The sequence below is a fragment of the Pan paniscus genome, chromosome 5, assembly GCF_029289425.2.
Source record: "Pan paniscus chromosome 5, NHGRI_mPanPan1-v2.0_pri, whole genome shotgun sequence".
Taxonomy (NCBI): Eukaryota; Metazoa; Chordata; class Mammalia; order Primates; family Hominidae; genus Pan; species Pan paniscus.
In genome coordinates this window covers 76522986-76547435 of record NC_073254.2, presented here as the reverse complement: position 1 = coordinate 76547435, position 24450 = coordinate 76522986, and the positions used below count along the sequence as shown (strand labels likewise).

At 34.5% G+C, this 24450-nt stretch overlaps 1 protein-coding gene across 11 annotated transcripts in view; it reads left to right on the top strand.

Annotated features, from left to right (window-relative positions):
- Nucleotides 1–24450, top strand: part of KHDRBS2 (KH RNA binding domain containing, signal transduction associated 2) — a 795325-nt gene that overhangs the window by 583572 nt on the left and 187303 nt on the right. For 5 of the 11 annotated variants that reach the window (XM_055113704.2, XM_055113702.2, XM_055113703.2 and 2 more), the window contains exons 8-10: nt 4605–4663; nt 20787–20960; nt 22901–22961. The exons of 3 other annotated variants lie outside the window; for them this stretch is intronic. In XM_055113704.2, coding sequence (XP_054969679.1) covers nt 4605–4663; nt 20787–20884 — 157 coding nt within the window. In that variant the 3' untranslated portion in view covers nt 20885–20960; nt 22901–22961. Of the gene's footprint in view, nt 1–757; nt 4583–4604; nt 4664–20786; nt 20961–22900; nt 22962–24450 lie in introns of those variants that run through there. 3 more of the 11 variants (XM_055113706.2, XM_063605322.1, XM_008956383.4) reach the window with 3 other exon arrangements.

Below are 24450 nucleotides of genomic sequence, written 5' to 3'. Positions count from 1 at the left end.
TTACAATTTTTGCAGCATGCTTTCTTCTGGTGTATGTTTGGAAGCCTAAGGATTGTTCTAGGGGTCATATATGGTAGCAAAGTCAAATGGAAAGATGTGAGGACATCTTTGAGCACTGTATATTATCTCTTGCGATTGAAATAGAGAAGTAACTAGCTTCACTGTATCCTGTTAAGCCTCAAATTTTTGAACCTTCTATCAATTTAAATTATAGAACTAACACAGAAATCAGAAAAAGCCACTCTTAGTAAAGTTCTGTTCACTTTTGTTTCATCTTGTAAAATGACCATTCTTATTTGAGCTCTTATAATTTGTAAACCTTTCTAAAAAGTAGCAAGGATCACCAATAGTTGGGCTTTGTTCAACATTTTTCTTGAGCAAAGTATATCCAGGCCCATAGCCTGCTTTCCAAGTTGTCACTGGCAATGGCATAACAAGGGCCATCAGTTTTTCACCCTAAAGTATTTTTTTCTTTGCACCCACCACCCTGCCACTAAGATAATGCCCTATAGTTTGGGATATAAATGGTAATTCCACATTTCTACATAGTTATTTCTGTATTCATCTACTCTGTTGTAACAGAGGCTCAAAATTCAGTGACTCAAATAATATTTTTAAAATGTATTTTTCTCTTAACAATCCCCGAGGCAAGCAGTAGTGTAAAATAAGTCTACTCCATGTGATCTTTTAGAGGCAGAGGTACCTCCCGTGTTGCAACTGATGACTTCTTAAGGCATTGTCTTTGTTTGCATTGCAGATACTAGATCATCACTTTGAATGCCTTCTACCAACTGAGAAGGTAAATGTGCACAAGCCCAGGATGAGGAGATTATTCTTAAACGGGAAAGGATCTTGATTTACACTCCCATCTCTGCACACATCCCATGTGTCCTAACTTAGTCACGAGGGCACATCTAGCTGAAAGGGTGGCACATCTAGCTGAAAGGGTGTATTCACTATTAGTGCACCCATTTGTCCAAGTAAACATTTATCTATGGAAGAAATGAGAAGTTATATTTTAATAATCTAAGGTATAGACTGTGGCAGAGTCCATTTTGATTATTATACATCATTTTCCATTATCTTCCATTATTTTACAAATATCTAGTATGTTCTGTTCTCCCTTGTTTAGAGTTCTGAAAGTTAAAATTCCCTCTTGCTGTGTATGTATCACTTATGATAGACAATAACTGTGCTTCTTTATCATATTCTCTCCCACTACTGTTCTTTTTCTGTCTCTTATCTTTTTTTTTTTTTTTTTTTTTTTTTTGAGACGGAGTCTCGCTCTGTCGCCCAGGCTGGAGTGCAGTGGCGCGATCCCGGCTCACTGCAAGCTCCGCCTCCCGGGTTCACGCCATTCTCCTGCCTCAGCCTCCCGAGTAGCTGGGACTACAGGCGCCCGCTACCACGCCCGGCTAATTTTTTGTATTTTTAGTAGAGACGGGGTTTCACCGTGTTAGCCAGGATGGTCTCGATCTCCTGACCTCGTGATCCGCCCGCCTCGGCCTCCCAAAGTGCTGGGATTACAGGCGTGAGCCACCGCGCCCGGCTGTCTCTTATCTTAAGCAATTAAAATTAAAAGTGAGAAACACATTAATGCCACTCGATGCTGTTATAGTGCTACATAGCACACTTTGGGGAAAATGATCAGGGGCTTACTCACAGAAAATGTATTGATGATGACAAGGGAAGGAGAAGCTTCCCTTAATGCCAGCATTTTCCTCTATGCTGCTATAAGTGGGACTGCTGCTTGTTAAATTATTTTCTCATGAAATCCACCTCTTAATCATTTAAGGAATCAATTTAACAACTCTCAGGAATTTGCTACCCCTATATGAGGACTCTGAGTTGGGTTGCATCATTTTTATCATGTCAAGTATGTGAAAGAAGAGATACACATCCAGATTCCAGCCAATGCCATTAGCCTTCTACAATCTCAAGTCATTTGAAGGATGGAGAGAACACATTACCATAATTTTTTGGACAGTTTGAATGTAAACATGTTGGGCAGTGAGGGCTGAGCTAGGCAATCATTTTTCCGGCTTCTTTACACTTATGTTGAAGTTTATGCATTATAAATTGCCTCCAAGGAAGATAAGGATGACCAAAGTTCTCTCTGCCCCTCTTTTTATCTCTGATATATAGACTTTTCTTTTCTTTTTCTGCTTCTCTTTCTTTACTATCAATAAAATCAAAAGTACTTAAAATAATGAGACCTATGGAATTGCTTTGTGGGATAATAATAACCACATTCAGAGAACATCTAATTTTAGGCCCTTCTGTCGTTCCTTCCATCCTAACCCTTTGGCATCTATCCCCTACCCTCAGCCCTTATATGATTTGGTTTTTGATATTCAGCCATTGTCTTGATACACTTTTATATAGTTAAAATGAATTACTGACCTTGAGGTAACTTATAAATTAAGATTTATATAGGGGGGGCAATGCTTGACATCTAACTTTAAACCAAGAAGTGTATTTGAAGGAAAATATAATGTATCATCAATATTTATAGATCACTCAGTAAGATTAAAAATACATGAATTAGCCCAATAATAATTAAATTAAATTAAATTTCTCTTTTGCATGTTATTTTTTTAAATTGTGACGTGGTTTTATTAGGCTACTCAATTAAATGGTGTCTGGGCTTCCTATGAGTAATTTATTCTATTGTCCTATAAATATTCATTGAGCAGCTCTTATGTGCCAAACTTTGTTCTAGAAAATCTGCTTGGAACAACGATAGCAAATGAATAAATGAAATAAATGAGAGACTAATTTTCTATACCAAGAAGTTTATATTCTAGAAGAGGGGAACAGCCAATAAATAAATAAGCAAATGGGTGTTTGTGTGTTTGTTTATATAATATGTATGGTGATGATCAATGAATGCTAAGGTGAGCAAAGCAAGGTAGGTGGGCCCTGGTCTAAATAGATTGATCAGGGAAATCTCTCATAAGTGACATTTGAGTGAGCTCTGAAAGAATGGGAAAAGGGACAATTGGACATTTAGAGAAAGCCTGTTTCAGGTAGGAGAAACAGCAAATGAAAAAGCCCTGAGGCAGTAATGTGTTTGTAATGTTCAGAGAACATCTAGGAGCCCATGCCCCCTGAGTAGGGTGAGTGAGCAAGGAGAAAGTGTTAGAGCATGAGGTCTGAGAAATACAAGGGGGGACAAATGGTGTAGGCAAAATAAGAATTTTTTATTTTTCTCCTAAAGACTATGGGGAAGCTATTTATGAATTTTGAGTAGGGAGCTAATATGATCTAACTTACTTCTATAAGAATGACTTTGACTGCTGCATCGATAATAGAAACAGAGCAATCAGGGCCTAGAAACCACTTAGAAGGATAGCATACTCATTTAAATGAGAGATAGTAATAACTTTAACTCAGTGATAGCTGTGGATATGTTTAGACATGTTCAGATTCTGGATATATTTTGCAATTCAAAGTGAATTTGCTATTAGATAGAACATTAGGACCAGATGAGACTGCCTAGGGAGTAAGTATGAATAGAAAAGAGAAACATTTAACTGAGCCCTAGTGGTCTCCAGGAATAAGTGATTGGAAAAATGAGAAGGTAACCATAGGGAAAAATGAAGAAATGAAGTGCACTTGAAGACCCATGAAAGAGGAGATATCTGAAGCAAGTGAAATGTTTGCAGAATCATGAAATAATCAACTGTGTTAAATGGTGCTAAAGTAAAATTAACACTAAGTCTTGACCATTGAATGTGAAAATGTTAAGATCTTGTCAAGAGCTGTTTCAGTGGAGCAGTGGAACGACAGCCTGATTGAGTGTCTTCAAATGCCTATGGAGAAGAGTCAGTGAAAAGAGTGAGTAGAGTCACTTCTTTTCAAGAAATGGAATAGTTGCTAGAAAGAATTATGTGGATGAGACAGAGCTTTTTACGGATAAGAAACACGTAAGACTTTGGAATGCTAGTAGGCATTATGCCTTAAAGGGGGAAGTGGATGCAGCAGGAAACAGTGAGGACAATTGTAAAGGGGTAGCAGAGTGAGTCAGAGAGAGAGTTTCCTTTGAGTAAGAAATGGAGGAAGAACACCTTTGACAGTTATTGAAATATGGAAGCATCTAGCAAAATATCGAGTGAAACAAAATAGCTTATATATTTGGGGAGTGCACAGACATGATGTAAAAGGGATAAAGGGGATTATAAATACAGTTTAGTGTTTCAAAGTGAAAAAATGATGCATATTTCTTAAGATAACAGCATTAAAAGCTATACATGATTGACCAGATTGTCATCTTAGAGGGCACTTTTTCTTGGAAATAGGCCTTTTATAACTCTCTTCTTGACAGATTTTGAAGTGTTATACTTGTGTTTTAGGGGAAATTTGATTTATTCAAATTGGTGGATAGAAAGAAAGAAATACTGAGATGGCATTAAAAAAAATCATAGCACTCCTTGTCAATAACCTGTGTTTTTCTTACTGAAGATTTATTTAGGATTGTGTTTTATGCCTTGAAGTTCCTGGAATATTACCTCAGAACACATTTTGCCTTCAAATTCCATATGAGTTTCTGGGTTGAATTTCCTGGTTATAGTAACATTGATTGCTATCTAAATTTGTTGCAGTGTGCCTGAATACTATGACTACGGTCATGGAGTAAGTGAGGATGCCTATGACAGCTACGGTAAGACCTTTTCTTTACTAAAACTGTGAAATCGGAACATCCATCAGTCACCGACAATTCAAACATTATTTCCATCTTTCTCCCCCTAGTTTTTCCAGAAGTCTAGACTAAATTGATTCATGTAATTCCAGGGTGAGATTTGACTTACACAGCTAGTACCAGAAAATTAGACAGATCAATTTTGATCAAAATTTTAAAAGCAATTAATCACAATCATAAATCATTTTCAACAGCAACAGTGATCATTCTGAATAGCGTCTTGTATGTTTAACTGTGTTCATTGTCTGACTCATTGATTTGGCAACAATATTGTGTCTTTTCTGCTGTCAAAAGATCATCAGAGTAACATACATTTAAAATATTTACAAACTTTAAGGGCAGAAATTGTTACTATAAAATAACTCTCAAGTTATTTTTCTAGCATGTATAGCCAAATAATGCTTGGCTCATAAAAATTGATAGTCAATAAGGATGTCAGTCTATAAAATCAATTTATTTAAAAAATATATTCCTTAATTAAAATGCCACTTAAAATTAATCATAATTATACTCAGTTAAGATCTATTGAATTTCTATGATATATCAATACAGTACATCATGTTTGAGACATAGTTTGCGATTCTTTAAAATACATATGTGGCCGGGCGTGGTGGCTCACCCCTGTAATCCTGGCACTTTGGGAGGCTGAGGCGGGCGGATCACGAGATCAGGAGAGTGAGACCATCTTGGCCAACATGGTGAAACCCCGTCTCTACCAAAAATACAAAACAAATTAGCTGGGCATTGTGGCGCATGCCTGTAATCTCAGATACTTGGGAGGCTGAGGCAAGAGAATAGCTTGAACCAGGAAGTTGGAGGTTGCAGTGAGCCGAGATCGTGCCACCGCACTCCAGCCTGGCAACAGAGCGAGACTCAGTCTCAAAAATAAATAAATAAATAAATAAATAAATAAAATACATATATGGCATCACTAGCTGACCACCTTGAAAATGTTACTAATTTAAATATTTATAGTCTTGAATTTTTATTAAAATAATACCAAGGCTGCTTGGCATTGGTGCATGACTGTAGTCCTAGCTACTCCAGAGGCTGAGACAGGAGGATTGCCTCAGCCCAAAAGTTTGAAGCCATAATTGTGCAATGATCATGCCTGCGAATAGCCACTGCACTCCAGCCTAGGCAACATAGTGAGACCCTGTCTCTAACAAAAATAAATAAATTAAATAATACGATGTTCACTTTATTCCTCTCTGTGGGGAAGAGAAAAGGAAACAATGGTTATTGCTGTGTTTGGGGCTTCATATGATGCTGCATCAGGCTGGCGAAGGGCACGTCCTGATGTTGAGAGGAAAGGAAGAAGAGTATCTTCCTTAAAACCAGTCATAAACTGACTAACACAAGGCCAAGCCCAGAAATAGGAGGAGAAAAATAAGCCACCACCACAATTATTGCTAACCATGGGCTGATTAGTTACAGATATTTTGTATTTATTTCTTTAAAGTAAATTGAAATATTAAGTATTTTTATCTCCATTTTTATGAGGAAACTGAACAACAAAGGTGAAGTCAATGTGAGAGTATGGCTATGAAGCTCAACTTCTGTTCTTATATTCTCATCGGTGGTTGAAATACTATTAATTGCTGCTACCACACATGGAGTACCTATTACGGCTCTGTACTAAGCATTTTATAATAAGGATTAGCAATTGCAGAAGTAATCCTTATAGAAATTATACATTTATCTATTTGTTTACTCTAACCTCCATTAGAATCCTCTAGAGAAGGATGGGAAACAGATAAGACTTTGGGATGCACACTTATATTGTCATCTGCATTTTTCAGGTGAGAAACTAAGACTGAGAGCATTAAGTACCTTGCCTCAGTTCAACAATTTGCCAGTAACAGAACAAGAACGTGAATTCAAGTGTGTCTGATTATTTTGGGGTTTGTTTGTTTGTTTGTTTGTTTTGTCAGGAGGTGGGAGCAGGTTTCAGTAGACTTGGTAAAAAGAACAGGATGTGGTACTTTAAACCTGAGTTTGTTTAAAGGAAAGGCGTTCAGCTTCTTTCCTAAATCCTAAATCGTCCTTCCTAAATTAGGATTTCTCAAAATGCTATCACTTGCTATTTCACTATTTTAAGGGGAAGGAGATCTTTTATACTATTTTTCAGGAAAAAAAGTAAATAATTAATCCAAAATGAGCACCAGGCTTACTCTCTCCCAAATCTAAGTTTCTCTAGCACTAATCAAATTAACCTAATATTTTGCTGTTATAGGAGACAGAACTATTTTCCAAAACAAATTAACATAATTTCAGAAATTATTTCACAGAAATACAAGTGATGAACAAGTCTGCACAGTTCTGGTTCAGTTGATAAGCTGCCATAGGAAGTACAGCTATAATTTTGTTCCTTATACAATTTCCACTCATTGGAAGGAAGGGGTCAAAGGCATTAGATGGTATTTAATAAAAACACTAGCATCCAAATCCCAGGCTGTCTCCAAAGCCACACCAGGGGCCAGCCAGGCTGAGGTGAAAGATTGCCTAGCATTTTAGAGCTTCCACACCTGCCCCTGCAGCACTCTTTGAGTTCAACACAAAAATAAATATATTTCTATTGTTCCAAGCACATTCTTAATCATATAGGAATGAGGCCGCATGCCTTGTACAATTGGTTGCCCAGGATGATCAATGAATAAGACACAAACTGGGCCTTTCTTTAATTCATTGAAAATTTGCATATAGGTATCACTAGTCTCTGAGAACATGATGACGTACAGGGTGGACATTGTCCCTCCTTGGTTTCTGCTATTTAGTGTTGAGAAACTTACAACTACATATAAAAGTTTGCACCAGATTTTAAACCATTTTAAGTAATAATTTTATACATGTTTAGAGAACATTACTCATTTAACAAGTATTTACTTAATGGCTAACACATGTAAGCCATTGATCTCAATCTTAGAGATGTTGTAGTGAACAATCTCTTGAAGCTTATATTCTGATGAGAAGGCATATTATTATTTGTAAGTAGTCATTTTTTGAAAAATCAAACTTTTACTTGCAAAATACAATCATTTTTTACACTTGCTACATCAATTTGAGGAAAATCATGCTCATGAGCTTCACAGAATTACATGCACTGAGATCAATGGAAAGGATAAATTTGATGATATCTGGCAGGATCACTGGTGGTAAGAGATGAGATTTCTATTTCGGAGTTATTTACATTTTTAAATGTCAATGCCACGTAATGCTATTGGAAAAAGTGTTTAAATACAAACTCTTGCTTCTCAAGCCTTTTAATGGAGATGCAAGGGCTATGGTCTGGAGGGCCAGGGCTCACCTCTATAATCCCGAGTCTTATATTGTACTTTCTTTGTAGTCTGGTTCTCCTGCTGTTGCAAAGTCTAGAGAGAAGTAATGCATTTTACTTTAGGAGAACTAACTGCTCATAAGCACTAAATTTCATTCTGGGCCAAATTACCACTTACCAAGAAGAAATTTTCTGCACATAGAAAGTAGTCAATAAATTCTTCATAATAAAATAATAAGGAAAATGTAGAAAGGGATTTGACTGTCTGAACAGAATAAGGAAGATATTAATTAGGCAGCAATTTTTACCTAATAACTTGTATTTACCTATTTTACTAACTAAATTTCATTCCTCTTTTTGCACAACCAAAAACTAAAGTACTTGCTCTAGATTCATATGGTCATGAGATTTGAATTTTGAGAATCTTCTTGCTCTCATATCCTATACAGGCAATAGAGCAAGGACAAAGTAAGAGGACAAAGAATAGTAAGAGCTCAGCACCATAACCTTGCAGCCCAATTAAATTAATATGCATTATGTGCACTCAGATTGTGGTATTAGATATCATGTAGTAGGATATTAGGTATTAGGTAGTTGGTGATAAGTTGCTTATAATAAAATATCCAAATAGGCAGATGATAAAATGTAAATACAGATGATGAGCAGTGATTTGAGGACCCACCCAAGTCAAATATCAATTGATTATTTTTATTAATTGTCCATACTTTACATATTAACCATTATCTATTTATAATTTATCTTTAGTCAATGGTACACAATCTTTTAAATCAATAATAGTTATTCCAAAATATAAATCTCATATCTCCAGTTATTCATTCACTTTCATGCTGAATCAGTAACTCCTCTGTGTTACATTGTGGTTGTATCGTAGACTGATACTAAATTCCAATGGAATGTCTGTATTTTTACAAAACTAATAGCCTCAATTTTTAGTTTCCTGGCAACCCCCTAGACCTGGAGAGTTATGTGAGGAGTCTCAGAGTTAGTTGTCCCAGGCACCTTCCTCTGCAGCTCACATTGGCAGGAAGAACTGTGGGGACAAGTGAAGGCACTGGGAGAGGAAGAAGGAATGCTCTCCCGAATGACAGGGTTCTGCATTCCAAAGACTCAGAGATGGAGCTTCTCATTTGGACTTCCTCTAGAAATGATTTGAAATAAGCCAGCAGAAATAAAAATTCAGTCCTTCAGTGGGACACTTCATTCTAAATCTTCATACATTATGTTTTGTGTATGAAAACTGAAATTGTATTTGTCTCCTTGGGGCCTATATTTTATCACTCAAATAATAAATATATTGACTTTGAGAAAATAATATATTATTTTAGGTTTTATCACAGTTAAATTATTCAGGATCTTTGCAAATAATTTAATATTAAATATTAAACTATCTTGCTCATTATAATGTAAATAACATCTAAATATTAAAATTATAAATGACTTTTATTAACATATAATTATCTTATAAATATTAATGTTTAATGCATTGGTATTTATTAAATATTTAATTAATTTTCAATTGGTTACTATTAACATTTAAATATTACATTTCTCATCACTTGAATTTGTTTTTGGAGCATGAATATTTGACTTACAGGAATTCCAAATCAGTTTCTGCATTTAAAAAATATTTCTTAATTTATCAGAATCACTATAATTGTTTCAGATGAGTCAGAATGGCTTATAATTCACTAAGGCTGCATTTTAAATACAGTGCCTACATTAGCTTGGCTAAGCAATGCTTCACATAAGAAATACTCTCTAAGTTCTCTCTGAGACTGATAGCTAAGAATGGACAGAAATATTCTCTTCTCTGAGAAAAGAGCTATTTATTAAAATGTATTTAATGTATGAACTAAAGAGCTAATTATGCATCCATTCTTTAGTGGCATTTTAGATGACAGCTGTGTGGAAGCAAGGAGGATAATATTAATACACTATCTTGAAATGAATGAAAGCAAAAAGAAATTTTGTGCCATATTCTAGGGCATTTGAGTGCCTCACTTCAAGTCAATTGTGGAACACAAATGTATTCATTTTGTGTTGAGGAGCTGGAATGATTATTTTCCCTGTGTGAAAATAAGGCCTGCATTGATTAATCTGTGAAAACAGCAAAGGAAAATGAAGTTAACTGGCAGTTGTGGCAGCCATTTAATTCAAGAACAAAGACTGTCTATTTTTAATAGTAAATAGAATATAAATTTGGGAAAATTGACTTACAAATGGAAATGAGATTTCTTAATATTGGCAATAATTTATCAGTCATTTAAAAATAATATATGCAAATAATTTATTTTTTCTGAGATTTATTGTATTAAAGTTGTTACATAATAGGTTATGGGGAAAATATGACTGTGCTTTACTTTTCATATAGATTTTTAAACTTTATTTGTAATTAAAAGGAAGAAGGCCTAGTGAAATAATGCTTCTAAAGTATTTTAAAATTCATTTGTGAAATTAATTTTAAAATTAGCTTTCTCTTTTTGCTATTTCAGGGGTTGCCATTAGATTGATATCTAATCCGATTAGCCTTGGTAATAAGTGCAGAGCATGTTGCCTAGGCAAGAAACAATGAAAAAGAGCAGTGCACCACTACATCAATGCTTGTATTGCTTATTTTAGGTTCAAAGTATTTACAGTTTCAATTTTGTTTTGAATAATGCACTCCTTAATCCAACAGTTTTAGGTGAGAATGAAATCTGCTATTGTTTCAGAGATTATTAACCGTAATTACACATTTTAGGATCACCTGTTGAGCTTTGAAAAAAATACGAACGTTCAGCTTCCACACCAGACTGGATCTATCACAACCTTTGGAGATGAGAACTAGCCATCAGAATTATCTAAAAGCTTCATAGGTGGTTCTATTGTAAGCTAAGGTTGAGAATAAGTTTTAGATAGCCACATGCATGGGGGCACATTCGAAGGATCCTATGATCTTAATTGGTAATATCCATTTTTTGATAATTATCTTTATAATTTCTCTTACAGTAATAACACCAAATTGTACTTGAAGCCCTTTTATTTTTTCCTATCAGTATCTGCTTCTCATGACTACTGAAAGGATGAATTGCCAAACTGTGCCAGTCATTTGCATTTTTGAAGGTGATACATAACTTATATGCAGGCTCCTTTTATAACACTGGGTATTTTGTAATCAAACATTGTGTTAGAGAACCTGATATTTTAAGTCCACTTTATAAAAACTGTAAGTTTAAGTAGTAATAAACATAAGTAACTACCTTTTTGAACAATTGTGTGTTGAAGAGTTAAATCTCAACGTTGACTTTTTAAAAAATTTACCCAACAGATAGAGTCAACAAAAAATTATAGTCCACATGCGTTTAACAACTCTCTTGTTGAAACAATAAAACAAGCCATAGGAAAGGTGTTTTTTATTTTTTTAATCACTTCCTTTTCTGCTGAGTTAATGGCACAATCATTTTGGCTAAGAGGGAGGGGAGAGTTGAGTGACTTATTGTCGAACTCTTGGGATGAACAGATCATGTACAAGAAAGTATATTCAATAGGATATAGATTTATATTTAGAATATATGAAAAATGAATTGTTTATAAAGCACAAAGTACAGAATACAAAATATGAACATGGTGAAAAATTTTGCCCACTTGGAAGTATGCCAGCTAAGAAAAAAAATATATCCAGGGATATGCCACCTTAGGAAATCATTACAGAATTTCCAGAATTTGGGAGATTTTTATGTGTATTAAAAGAGAGCATGGATAAAAGAAAAAAAGACAAAATACGTTGGTCTGAAATAAATGTGCTACACTTGATTTATCAAGCATCATAATTTATTGAATGATGGCATATTTGCTAAGTATTTTGGACTAGAATATTGTTAAATGCTCTGGAGTAAAACAGAATAGGCATTTTAAAAAACTATCACCACCACCAAGGAGTTTGAATTACAGGGATTCTTCCCAACATTGCAAATATATATGTATCTATGTATATCTGTATATATACATGTATATATGACTCACAATCGGTGTCTTCTTGTATTGAACAAATGACTTAACCGTACTGGTACCTTATCAAACCTTTAGTTCAATGGGTAACAAGAGATGCCAGAAAATAAACGAACAAAGACAACAACTAAAATAGTTAGATCAGTCTCTCTGAAGTTTGCGATTGTCCAGGAAGTTCCCAGTAGAAGCTCCCTCATGCTCAGGGGAGTGCAGCAGCAGGTAATAGGCAGATAACTCAAGAGGCTTTTGGTATCCAGAAGTTCTGGCACAGATAGGTTCAATCATGGGCCAAGAGCTAAGATTTACACTTCTGAGAAGATTGGAGAGAGCAAGCAAAGAGACAAAGGGGATGCCCATAGATAGGCCAAACTTCACAAACTAAGGGCACAGTTTTCCACAAAATTTCCACAAAATTCTACTTCATACATCACTCACAAGTTTGGGGGACTCCAGGCTATTCTTACTTCTGACCGGCTGGCTACAAATTCGGGGGTTCCCACGGTCTTATCAAGTTTAATAATTTTTCAGAACAACTCAAAGGAAAAAGGAAAGTGCTATACTTACGATTATAGTTTTATCATAGCAAAAGGATACAAATCAAAACCAGTCAAAGAGAGAGACACATATGACAAGAGTACAGTCTGAGAGGATCCCAAACATGAAGGTTCTGACAGCTGCTGGGTCACATTATCCTCCTGGCACGTCATTATGTAATAATAGATAAAAGTATTGCTAACCAGGGAAGCTCACAGGAGTCTCAGTGTCCAGACATTTTATTATGGTTTCATTGTATAGACATGATAGATTAAATCATATCAATATCCAGCCTTCTCCACTCCTCAGGTTGGGCTGATATCACATAGGCCAAAGCCCAAACTCTAATATTATAGTTAGTCTTCCCGGCATGACCATTGCCATATTGAATCATCTCCTTAGTATAAACTATAAGGTGTGGTTGAAGGGGCTCACCATGAATAACAAAGACTTGAATAACTCCAATCACTTGGGAAATTTTAGGATTTAGAGCTTACCTCCCAGTAACCAGGGACAAAGACTATCTAAGATCTTTCACAAGTGGTGGGAGCCAATTTATCAACCTGGAAAAGCAGGGAAAGGCACACTGTGGTATAAACACAGGCACTTGCACTTAGAGTAGGTCATACAGAAAGATTAACATTTGTAGAGCTGAAAACCTGATTTTGTCTAATTGCTATAACTATGGCTCATTTCTGCTCTTAGGTAGAAAAATGAAGAATGTAGGGGGAGTAAGACAATCAGGTAACTACAAATGTAATCTGTGTCTATGAAGCTCTGTCACCAAGCCTACCTTCTTCACTGAGTTAAAGGGAGTATTGGAATTCTTTGAGAAGAGAATTATACCATATTACTTTATATCACCATTTTTATTCTCCCTTCTGTTATTCCTCATATTATAAACTCCTTATGTGCATTTCAAAAAGCCTCTAGCTGAATTCCGCAGTCTTTTGAATGATTCAGCATTTTATTTGACAATAATGAAAGTACGTTTTAGACTTTAGTCAGATAACCTTCTACATTGTGCCAAATTATCATTCACCATTTTTTCTGTATGTTCCATTTTGAAAATCCTTTCTCTAGCTAGCTTCTTTGTCTCCTTTTTATTTAAATGAGTTATTAACTCCATAGCAATAATATAGACACACACTTATTTAAAAATGTTAAGAACAACTGGCCTGTATTATTCTACAGTTGCAGGATACTATACAGCAGAGTCAAGCATAAAATGTTTGTTTAAATTTTAATGACATATATAATTTTCAATTATTAATGGATGATAATTAGAAATAAAATGGTACAGATTGAGTCAATTTATTAAATATGATAATGTATAGGACAGGGACTAGAACTGAATAGGCAATTTGAAAACACCACCACTACCACCAAGAAGTTTGAATTATGGGGATTCTTTCTAATATTGCAAATCACAGTGGCCTTACCTGGGAAAACAGAAGCTGGTAAAAATTATGCATTACATGCAAAACTACCTGGAATATTGTTCTTGGCACAGCCTGAAGTTTGTCAGGAATATTTTTTAAGCTTCCTTGAGTTCACAATTAGAATATAGCAGTAATTCAAACCAACTAAGCTTAGGCACAGAAGATAAAATTGTGAAACCAGGTTATAATATGGAAATTAGTTATATACATAAAGTAAATTGGAGATATTAAGCACAATAATATAAAAATACAGAAAAGTTAAAAAATGGTTTTAAGATTGCAGAAAGGAATCTTTCAACAAGAAAAAGGCAGGATAGTAATGCAAATGCAGAACATCTGTAAGACTCTGGGAACTACCGTTCAAAAGTGAAGGAATCCATCTGAGGGAAGCCTATGGGTCTGAAAGGAAGATGCAAAATATTTAAATATAATTAATTTATTCAGTAAACGATTACTGAGTGCCTGCCATGTGCATGGTAAGATTTTAGGGTTGAGAATGGAGTTCATAGAAAGGCTAAGTCCTTTGTTACTCTCTGAATGGATTATCCCAAGTGATACATTTTTTCTAACAGAGGACATCTAATTAAAAATTTGAAAGAGTGATAAAAGTTGTAAATGCTTCCCAGAAGCTGATTGAATTTTCTGAGAGGATAAATGATGGTGAACTCAAAGTTAGCAACCCTTTTTCTTGGAACATAATGCACCGTGTTCATCTGTGAAAAGAGATGCTGGTCACCCATATTTCTCCCTCTTCTGTTACCCTCTGCATCTTAAAATAATAAACTATATAATTACAAATAGTGGGAATACATGTTGTACAGTTGAAATGGTTGAGCCGTTGAGTTGCAAATTTCCATTAATATTTTAAAATGCTCAGAGCGTGCAGAGAACTCTGCATTCCACTTTGGATTTGCACCTTCACAAATTCAGTTGAAGCGGCCCACATTCTTGCTAACAAAATTAAAACTACAGTAAATCTCATTTTTTTCGGCTAATTAATTGTTGGACTCAACACTAATTGTTATATAATTAATACTAATTATATAATTTAAGGGAAGTAAAATAAATTAAGTCTTGTTTTATAGGGGGAAAAAAGAGGAAAAAGAGAAAGGGTTGGTGAATAGATAGTGAGACATTTAGAGACAAAAATTCTGTATTTTCCCAACAACTAAACTTTCTGAGTCATAGTTTCCTCATCTTTAAAAAGAAGGTAGTGTCAACAGCTACCTTGTAGGAAAATTGTGATATTTGCTAATAATATACACAAAACACCTAGCACTGTGATAGGACCTTCAAATTTGTGATAGAGTTTTTTAAAATATGATAGGTGTTTAAACATTAAGTAAACAAAATGGATGCTATCATAATAGTGAGTTGCAACAATAGCAAAACATCTAACCTAACATATTCTTTGGGATTAAATAGCCTCAAAACAACAAACATATATTTGAAAGGTGCTTTCAAATAGAATAATACTCCTTAGAAACATCAGAAACTTAGCTGAGATGAACAAACTGAGTGGCTCAAAGCCAGGATGAATTTTAATCAACCATGTCGTAATGCCATTATATGATTTGCAAAGCAAAAACACTAGCAGTTTGTAATGGTAGAGACTAACTTGGGTTTCCTACTTTAGTTGTGATTTTTGCATATTGATTTACAGTGTACCAAAAATCGCATGAGCTTCCTTCGTTTTGCTGTGGGTTTAACAAGCTTCTTTTTAGATTCTTTTCCATATTTCAGATATACAGACAAATAGTTATCTAAGATAGCAAAATAAGAGTATCATGACTGCACTCAGTAAGCTCCATGATCTCCTTTATCCTTTCTGAACTGATCTCTAAAATTAATTTCCTCTTAGGTGGCATTTTAAAACTACTTCCTGAAAGATTAACATTAAAAGTTTGCTTTCCAGATACTTAAATAATGTCAACTTTTCCTGAATTGACCCCTCATTCCTATGCTTCATGTTTTTCCCAACTACCTCAGTATCTCTAGAACTATCAGAGAACACCGTTTTGCAACTTTAAAAATCATCCAGATTTTTCTTTCCCACTGTGAATGCTCCCCAAGGTACCTGGTCCCACTGCAGAAATAAGAACACATTGACAAATGCATAGCACTTAATAGGCCTCATTTCGCACAGTATTTGAGATACAGAAACTTTTGAAGTCACAGTAATATTTAATGCACAGGAGTTACCTAGGTAATTTACATTCTTCTATCACAGTCAAATGTTCCTCAGTGACGCTGACTACCATGAAATAGAGATGCACTCTAGGCAGTCTGTAAAACCTGATTCGCTGGGTAAAATAGCAGCCTAAGTTAATAAAAAACAGATAGAACTTTTGAAAGAAATATTGACATATACTGTATACATGCAACATGACAACCTAATTGCTAATAATGCCTTTCTGAAAAGTTCTATTTTACTTATTTTGCATAATTGGTTTGAAACCCCTTTTTTATTTAGTAGCACCATTTATTTATATGCAGCTTACAAATATTCTTATTTGCTCTTATTCGGTGTCTACCACTGTAGACGATTTCTCCTTTCATAGATCTTAGAGTCCAGTTTAGAAACAAGGCCAGATAATACAAAATAATTAACACAGGAAAGTCTTTAAAGAAAGTGAATTATCTTAGATAAGTTAAACAGCACCTGTGTTCTTACTAAGTATATTTGCTCAGAAAATCTCTTCTTTGAGATGATTAAATGTTAGAGTTCAATGCAAGTTCAACTGAATGATGAAAGTTAGACCTCCCTTCCCTGTGCTTTCCCCAGCATTTTCTTAAAACATCAATTAAAATTGTGTTATAACCTATGAAATTTCAGGTTTGTTTTTTCCTGTGTCTTTTATGGGCCCCTTAAACTGTCCTTATATGCAGGACATAGTATAGTAACTGGCATATAGGAGATCTTCAATAAATAAAAAATGTGTTTAGTGATGCTTTATTATTCATATAATAAATATAAATTTATCTAATATTTCTTATAATATATGATACTTTAAAGCCTGAATTGGAAGCCAAAAAAGGGTGGCAGTTGGATCAAGTCACTTAACTTCTGTTTCTCATATCCTGATTTGCTATTTTCAGATTCAGAATTATGTAACCCATTCCATAATTTCAATTTGGCGTATAGTTATTTGGTACCTTTTTTGAGGAGGAATTTGTTATTGGATTAATTCATAGCCTAGCCAGTGCTTCTCACGTGACAATGATCCTGATATTGAGAGAATCTTACTTCTTTTATCATTTCCCTAAAGGATAAAGAAATTTCTAAATTTCACTGGATGCAATGAGTTTTTTAAATGACATCTTAGACCACACCATGGGACTAGAAAAAAACAGGACCCTAAAATTCATAGGAAGGCTTAAAATATTTAGAATCTGCTTGTCTACTAAGAGACCCAAGAGGACAGATAAATTCTAAGTTCATTCGTGGGTCTTTATAACTTCAAATTTCAGAGAAACTCCCATCATGAGGAACCCAGTCATGATTTGTCTCTCCCTAAGTTTGGGCCTCTTCCATGCTCAAGGTTCCATGAGACTCAGGTTAGAATCCCTTCTATATGTGGTACTTGCAGTAAAGAAATCCAGAGGCCTAAATATCGCTGGTGAGCAATGAGGGGCTTGGCCAACCATATAAAGTTCAACGACATACTATATGGTGGCACTGGAAAAATGTTCATTGGTTCAGTACTCTCCAATCTCAATCCAAAGAACATATTTTCACTAAGAAAAACTGGCGTACATTATCATGTGGTAATTGTAAATGTGTAACTATACATAAACATTGTGATATTAGGAAAGATAAAGATGGACACAAATAAAAATAATACTTTTCCTGATCTCTCTTTGCTATTGTTACCAAGAACATGTAAACAATGGAAGCAAGGTCTGAATTAAGTGAAATAAGTCCTTAATTTCCTCTGCTAATGGTATGGAATCTTGGAAAATTAGAAACTTACTTTTGTTTGGATAAGAAATCACTTTGGCTGGCAATTTACTTTTCCAGGTACAAGTATCATGAACTAACAATAATTTCCATTTTCCTAGCCTTGAGCAAGGAGGAAAGAGCATAGTATTAATTCACATAGAAGCAGAGCGTTATAAAAGAGCACATATTTGTGCCATGAAATATGATATTTTTGTACTTTTTAATAATGAGATCGCACTACGATTACTTCATTGAATTCAATAGTGAAATATTTTTGATACTTAGATAACCCTTTTGAGTAAGAAGTCTGATTTTTAACTCTATAACAAATATATAAGATTTCTAATTAAAGAGTTTTTTAAATAAATGTTAAATTTCTTTAGCTCAACTGTTTCTGTTTTTTGAATTATCACTGGAACTTTCTGCATAGTTCCCTTGTTCATTCATCCATCCTTTCTTTCATGTAACCTTTCACTGCATTCAGCCCTAACTAGGCATTGAATTTCTCCCAGGCACTTGGGAAACAACAGTGAATAGCAACAGTCCCTATTCTAATGTTGGCTAACATTTAGGAAATGAAGTTTTAGCTCATCAATTAACTGCCCTAGAGATTTAGAAAAAGTCAACTGAAGCCAAGTTGATGAGTAGTTATTAAACACTTATGTCCTCTGTAGCAAGTCCCTAGGTTTATGTCAATTTAAAATTCTGAAAAAATCTGGGAGTGTATGTGACAAGTATTCTGTCACTCCGCTCATGATTGTTTAGCTGTTTTTCAGGAACATTCAGAATCTAAAAAAGGACCTGGGACTTCTATTTCCTGGGAAAACTTGAAGCCTCTATTGTCTCAGCTCTTAAATCCTGTAGAGTGAAACCCAGGGATTTCTAACACTCTGGAATAATTGGAGCAAAAAGTAGTACATTCTTTTTGTTAAAAACCATGATAAATTGGGATACATTTTACCATCGGAGGACAAAAACAAAGATATAGGCTGGATTATCTCATAAACGTGGTGTAAATATTCATTTTACATAAGGCTAAGAAGGTACTTTCAAGCTTGCACACACTGAATGTGTTTTCCCTTTGAGTACACCAAAAACAGTTTTATTTAGTTCCAATCAAGCAAATACATGGAATTTTTTCATTTTTATGTTGATAAAGTCAAATGGTTTGGGGATAAATTCCTGCCCTCAAAAGATTACATCAGAAAGACCAACATCTGCATTTTCCCACCAAAAACAACATGGTCTAGAGCACAGATCTGTAAACCTTTTCTGTAAAAGCCCAGAGTATAAATATTTTAGGCTTTTCAAGCAGTATAATCTCTATCACAGTTACTCAACTTTTCCTTTGTATCGTGAAAGCAGCAATAGACAATATGTAAATAAACAGCATGCCTGTGTTCCAGTAAAACTATTTATAAAACAATCAGCTGGCCAAATTTGGTTCACAGGCCAGAGTATGCCAACCTCTGATCCAAGTAAACCTGTATTTTGAGCAATGGCAACATTTGTTATATTCATTTCTTTCTTACTCCTATTTTATATCCTATAAAAGACTAAATAGTGAAAGAGATATAATTTTTTATTTATTATCAGGTATCAGTTGTAATAATAATGCCCTGGTGAGAATATTCTCAAAAAACTAATATTTGTCCACTTAAGTGCCATTTTTCCCAACAATAATAAACTTTTGATCATTTTTCTACATAGTAGATTGTTTTCATTTGCTCTATATTATAATGAGTACAATTGAAATTTTTAATGCTTTTCTAGTAGTCTTTCTCAACTAATTCTTATGATCAGAGGAACTATCTAGGGGCAAATGCCCTACATTAGTTGCCCTCAATCTGCAATTGTTTCCCAGTTAATATTTCCATTTTTTTATATATCAATTATCAATATCTATGCGTCTCTAGTAACCTTCTTTCCTTTGTCTGCACCTCCTTTTACACACCCATGCATGAAATCTGCTCTTGATGAGGAACTAAATTCTGATTGAGAGACCAAAACAACCTAGTTGCTGGAATCACATAAAATGTCACCATAAAGCCAACAATGAGTTATTTTAAAGAAGAATTGCATTTCTTTTCTGGGGACACAGATTTTACAATAGCTATTTTCCACAGTACTCAAAAGCTTGGTTACTTGTTTCTTGCTTTTTTGGAATAATAGATTTCTACTACCCTCAATGTTTTGAAACCTAGCCAAAATTAGCAGGTAAATGGAGTTTTCCTGGTGTACTAATACTTCTTTATTTACTGAGTTGTTTACTTGGAAAAACTGATATCTTTGTGTTTTGTTTTGTTTACTGATTTTGCTGTTTAAGGTTTTTTCTACTCTATATTCTGCTTGTCTCTCACTTTCTCTATACAATTTAGCACAATGGATCTCAACCCCGGACCATATAACTATCATCTGGGGAGTATTTGAAAAATACCAAACCGTAGGTCCCAACCCATAGAGTTTTCTAATCAGTAGATTTGGGGGACAGAGAGCAGGTGTTAGTTCTCTTTTATTTTGATTGTTTAATATTTCCAGGTGATTCTCAAGTTATTCAAGGGCTAAGGACTACTGGTTTCCTATATCCGATTTATTTATTTATTTTTAAGAATTCTATGTAAAAAGATTTTATGGGCAGGGGTTTACACTGATACTCCTCTTTCTATTTTGTGGCATTTAAATCTAACACATAATAAATACACAGTACACATTTATATACACACACTTTTTTGATGGTCTCATGATGTGGAAAAAATAGGCTTTAGCGTTCGGTGTTGAGATCTTTTGTTTTCTTTTTCTCGGTCAACTATTGTGTCTTAAATGACTATTTTTGGTAACTGTGAAGTCATGTGTGTGTTACTATCTTTCTCTTTTTCACAGCACCAGAAGAATGGGCCACAACCCGCTCTAGCTTGAAGGCACCACCGCAGAGGTCAGCCAGAGGGGGATACAGGGAACACCCCTATGGTAGATATTGAAGGTCCTTCCCACCTGTGACCTCACCTCAAAGACAATTCATAGCCTGTGGTCTCCACATAAACAGCAACAAGACAAGTAATAGTCCTTTTTTTGTTTGTTTGTTTCTATTCTAGGGATAACTGCTCATGATTACTCCCATATATTTCTAGTATTTCCCTCTGTACTGTTGGCGTGACATTGACACTAGTATTATTTTACAAAACAGACTGAAAAAGACATTAGCAAGCATAGTCTATAAACCTTTCAGTAGGATGATATTCTCTTGGTTGTTTTTCATTGTTGTGTGTAATCTTTTTTTTTTTCTTTTTTTTTTTTTTTTTTTGAGGAAAAGCATGAATTTGTTAACAGATTTTGAATCTCAACCAACTAGCAGAAACTTTGTTTAGGGTTGCTAAAAGACTGTAATATGATTTTTGAACTAGCTGATAATAAAGTTGTAGATAAGATGTTTTAACCTGTCTTTTAATATCTGTTAGTTAGACAAAGATGTTTGATATTAAGTTTGTAAATTTAATTTTAAATGCTGTTTTAATGGGGTTGAAAACAAGCAGCTACTGTATGTATGTAGCTAACTGAATTTGTTCAGTGTTTTAACCTGTATTTGTTAAAAAAGAAAAAAAAACACACATAAAGTTCCATGTGTAAGCTTCTCTAAATAGGAATCCACAATTTGTCAAATATGTTTGCCATAATTTGTCAATAAAGCTGAAAACTTTTGTAAAAACTAAATTTGGAATTACTTGTTTTCTAGCTTTAAATGCCTGCTTTATTTCTTCTTCAAGAGATGCCTAAAATGTTTTCTATTTAAAAATTACAAAAATGAACCCAAGTTTGTTTTAAGATATTTGTGTAATACTTAAAAATGTATTAATAACTTATGGTTGTTAAATAATTTAAAAGTTAACAAACTAAACTGTTACATGAATCATGGTTAGTAAACACTAATGTATAACATGTTAATGGAAAAAAATGGATTTAGAATAATAAATGGATTTTAAACTATCCTCTAAGCTTTATCTTGCTAAACACAAATTCTGATTGACTTGTTTGCATTAGCATGTCTCTCGTGAGAAAGAGTAATGGAGTATAAAGAGGTAAGAGTACCACTTACCACTGTCTAAATGCCTAGTTCTTCAACCTTTGAGTTTCCCCGCACATTAAATATCCCATCCAACATGTAAGCATTGCGTAGATTCACTTTATTGTTTTCACTCAAAGGAGTGCGTGGACTTCATTTGCGTAGTTTATAACAATTTGTTTTGACAAACAAATCATCAGTGTCACTGGCCAGTTGTTGCTATTCAACCTCAAAAACTTTATTTGTAATTTTCAGTGCTAAATATCACCGCCCTAGAAGGCAGTTTAGAGGGCTGATATTTCTTTTGAGACTATCAGACTTGATGGCTGATGATTATTAAGGAAATATGTCGCAGGACTCAAAGGATGACTAAACGTTAAACAGGTAACACTAATAGTAACTCTGTAATTTTGCCTATGCAACAGTAATGTTAAATATTCTCAGTTATTAAGTTCCTGATAGTTAAAAAAGTAAACCTACAAACATATAACAAATAGGTCTATAGGCTATTAAAACAACTAATTAAAATTAACTAGAGGCACCAAAATTATTTGACATTATATAACCCTCAAGGCAATAAACAGAACTAAAATTAACAATAATAGTAATGCAACTCTTGCTAACTTCAAATGTAAGCTAAATTTTGATGGAAAAAAAAAAAGTGAAAGACTTGATGGTAGGGATGAATGCCAAAACTGTTAATCTTTTAAATACAGTTTTTTTGTTTATGGTGGCTTTTTGTCGATGTGATTGGTTTACTTTTTTGCTGCTAACCAGCTTAGGCATATTGCTGTTCAGTTTTTGCAGCTGGAGTTGCATGCTAATCGTATTATGAAGTGTGTGTCTGTCATCAATTAAAATTGTAAATATTTGCCTTTTACAAAATGCTGTTGAGTTATATTTAATTTTCTTTTTCTATTCCTTCTCATTATTTCAGGTACCCACAAACAAAGAACACATAATTGAATAACCGATGCGATTTGCTAAGAAGGATGGAGGTAAGCTTATTTTTTGTCTTATTTGAAATAGATAATCTCATCAGCATGAACCCATGATAAAACGTGAAGCTATAGTGATGAGCTAAAACACCTAATGCCACTTGTTGAACTACTGAAAAGGCTTAGGTTGTTGTCAAGAAATTGAAGTATTTTTTATCCTCTTTGAAATAAAGTGGCATGATTTAGTATTTACCTGGCAAGACTTTGTGAATTTAATCAGAAGCTTGTCAAGTGAATTGTGAATTAGTAGTTAATCTTCTGCCTTTTTCTTTGCTATGAACTACTATATTCTACCTCTCCTTAGTTTTACAAAGAAAGCGCAATAAAACTTGGTTATAGGAGAAGGAACTCACAATCATTGGCTAAAATAAAGGGAAGGGACAGAGTAGTCCCTGTCCAACTCCTTACCTATCCCTTGTCAATAAGAATAAAATAAAATAACTAAACATTACCATTATTTTCCCCAGTTATCCCATTAGACTGATCAGTAAGCTTTTTGCTTCTCATCCAGCATTCCATTTTATTTAGCAGATAGTTACGGAGTAAAATCGCTGTTTGAAATTGAGACTTGGTTTCTGTACACGAGAAGTTGAAAACTTTAGCCAATAAACTTCAACTGAAAAGAGTGCAGGGACAGTTATGAAATCCACAGGCTGAGCTGATGCTCAAAGAACTGAAGTGACTTAGTGTGATGTTTAACGCAGGGTTTTAAACCCCAAGTTTTAATCTTCTGTGTCTAGTTCTGTTTTTACTACATAAATATCCATAATATATGTTAACTTTAATGATCGACTTGGTCTGATGTTTAAAGCAGGTTTTTAAACCCCAAGTTTTAATCTTCTGTGTCTAGTCCTGTTTTTACTACATAAATATCCATAATATATGTTAACTTTAATAATCGGCTGTAGGAGAGCTATGAGAGAGCCTGGAGATTCCTTATGATGGGGGAAAAGGGGGCAGTGACAGAGACTGAGAGAGATATGAGGTGGAGTGGAAGGAAAGGAGTAGCTCATTCGCTGTGAGGAAGGCAACACCTCCTGGTGAGGGGAATAGGCTGTCTCAGTTTGTGCAGCTGGAAAAATTCAATGTGTTTGAGAGGAAAGCAGAAGCCCAGTGGGCCCTGAGGGGCAGGCTTACAAAAGTACACAGAGAAAAGGCAAAGCCTGAAAATACTATGGGTTCAAGTCAGGTCCCAGTTGTCACTAAGTGCTGTGTTGAATTGTTCAAGTTTTATAAGGAAAAGGAAGAAGAAGCTATTACAGGTTTGAAGTAAAGAATGAGTGCTGTTCCTAAGAAAACTACCCCCGTAAGACAAGATAAACCTCACATTTAGTCAATTTTATCATTACTAACTGCCCCTTCACCTGAGACAGCTTTTCTAAAATTCAAACTCTTAAAACAATTATTTGATACTGTATTGCTTCAACTAAAGTTCTTTTCTCTGCAAGATTGCACATCAAAAATTACAGAGTTAAATTCTGAAATTTTA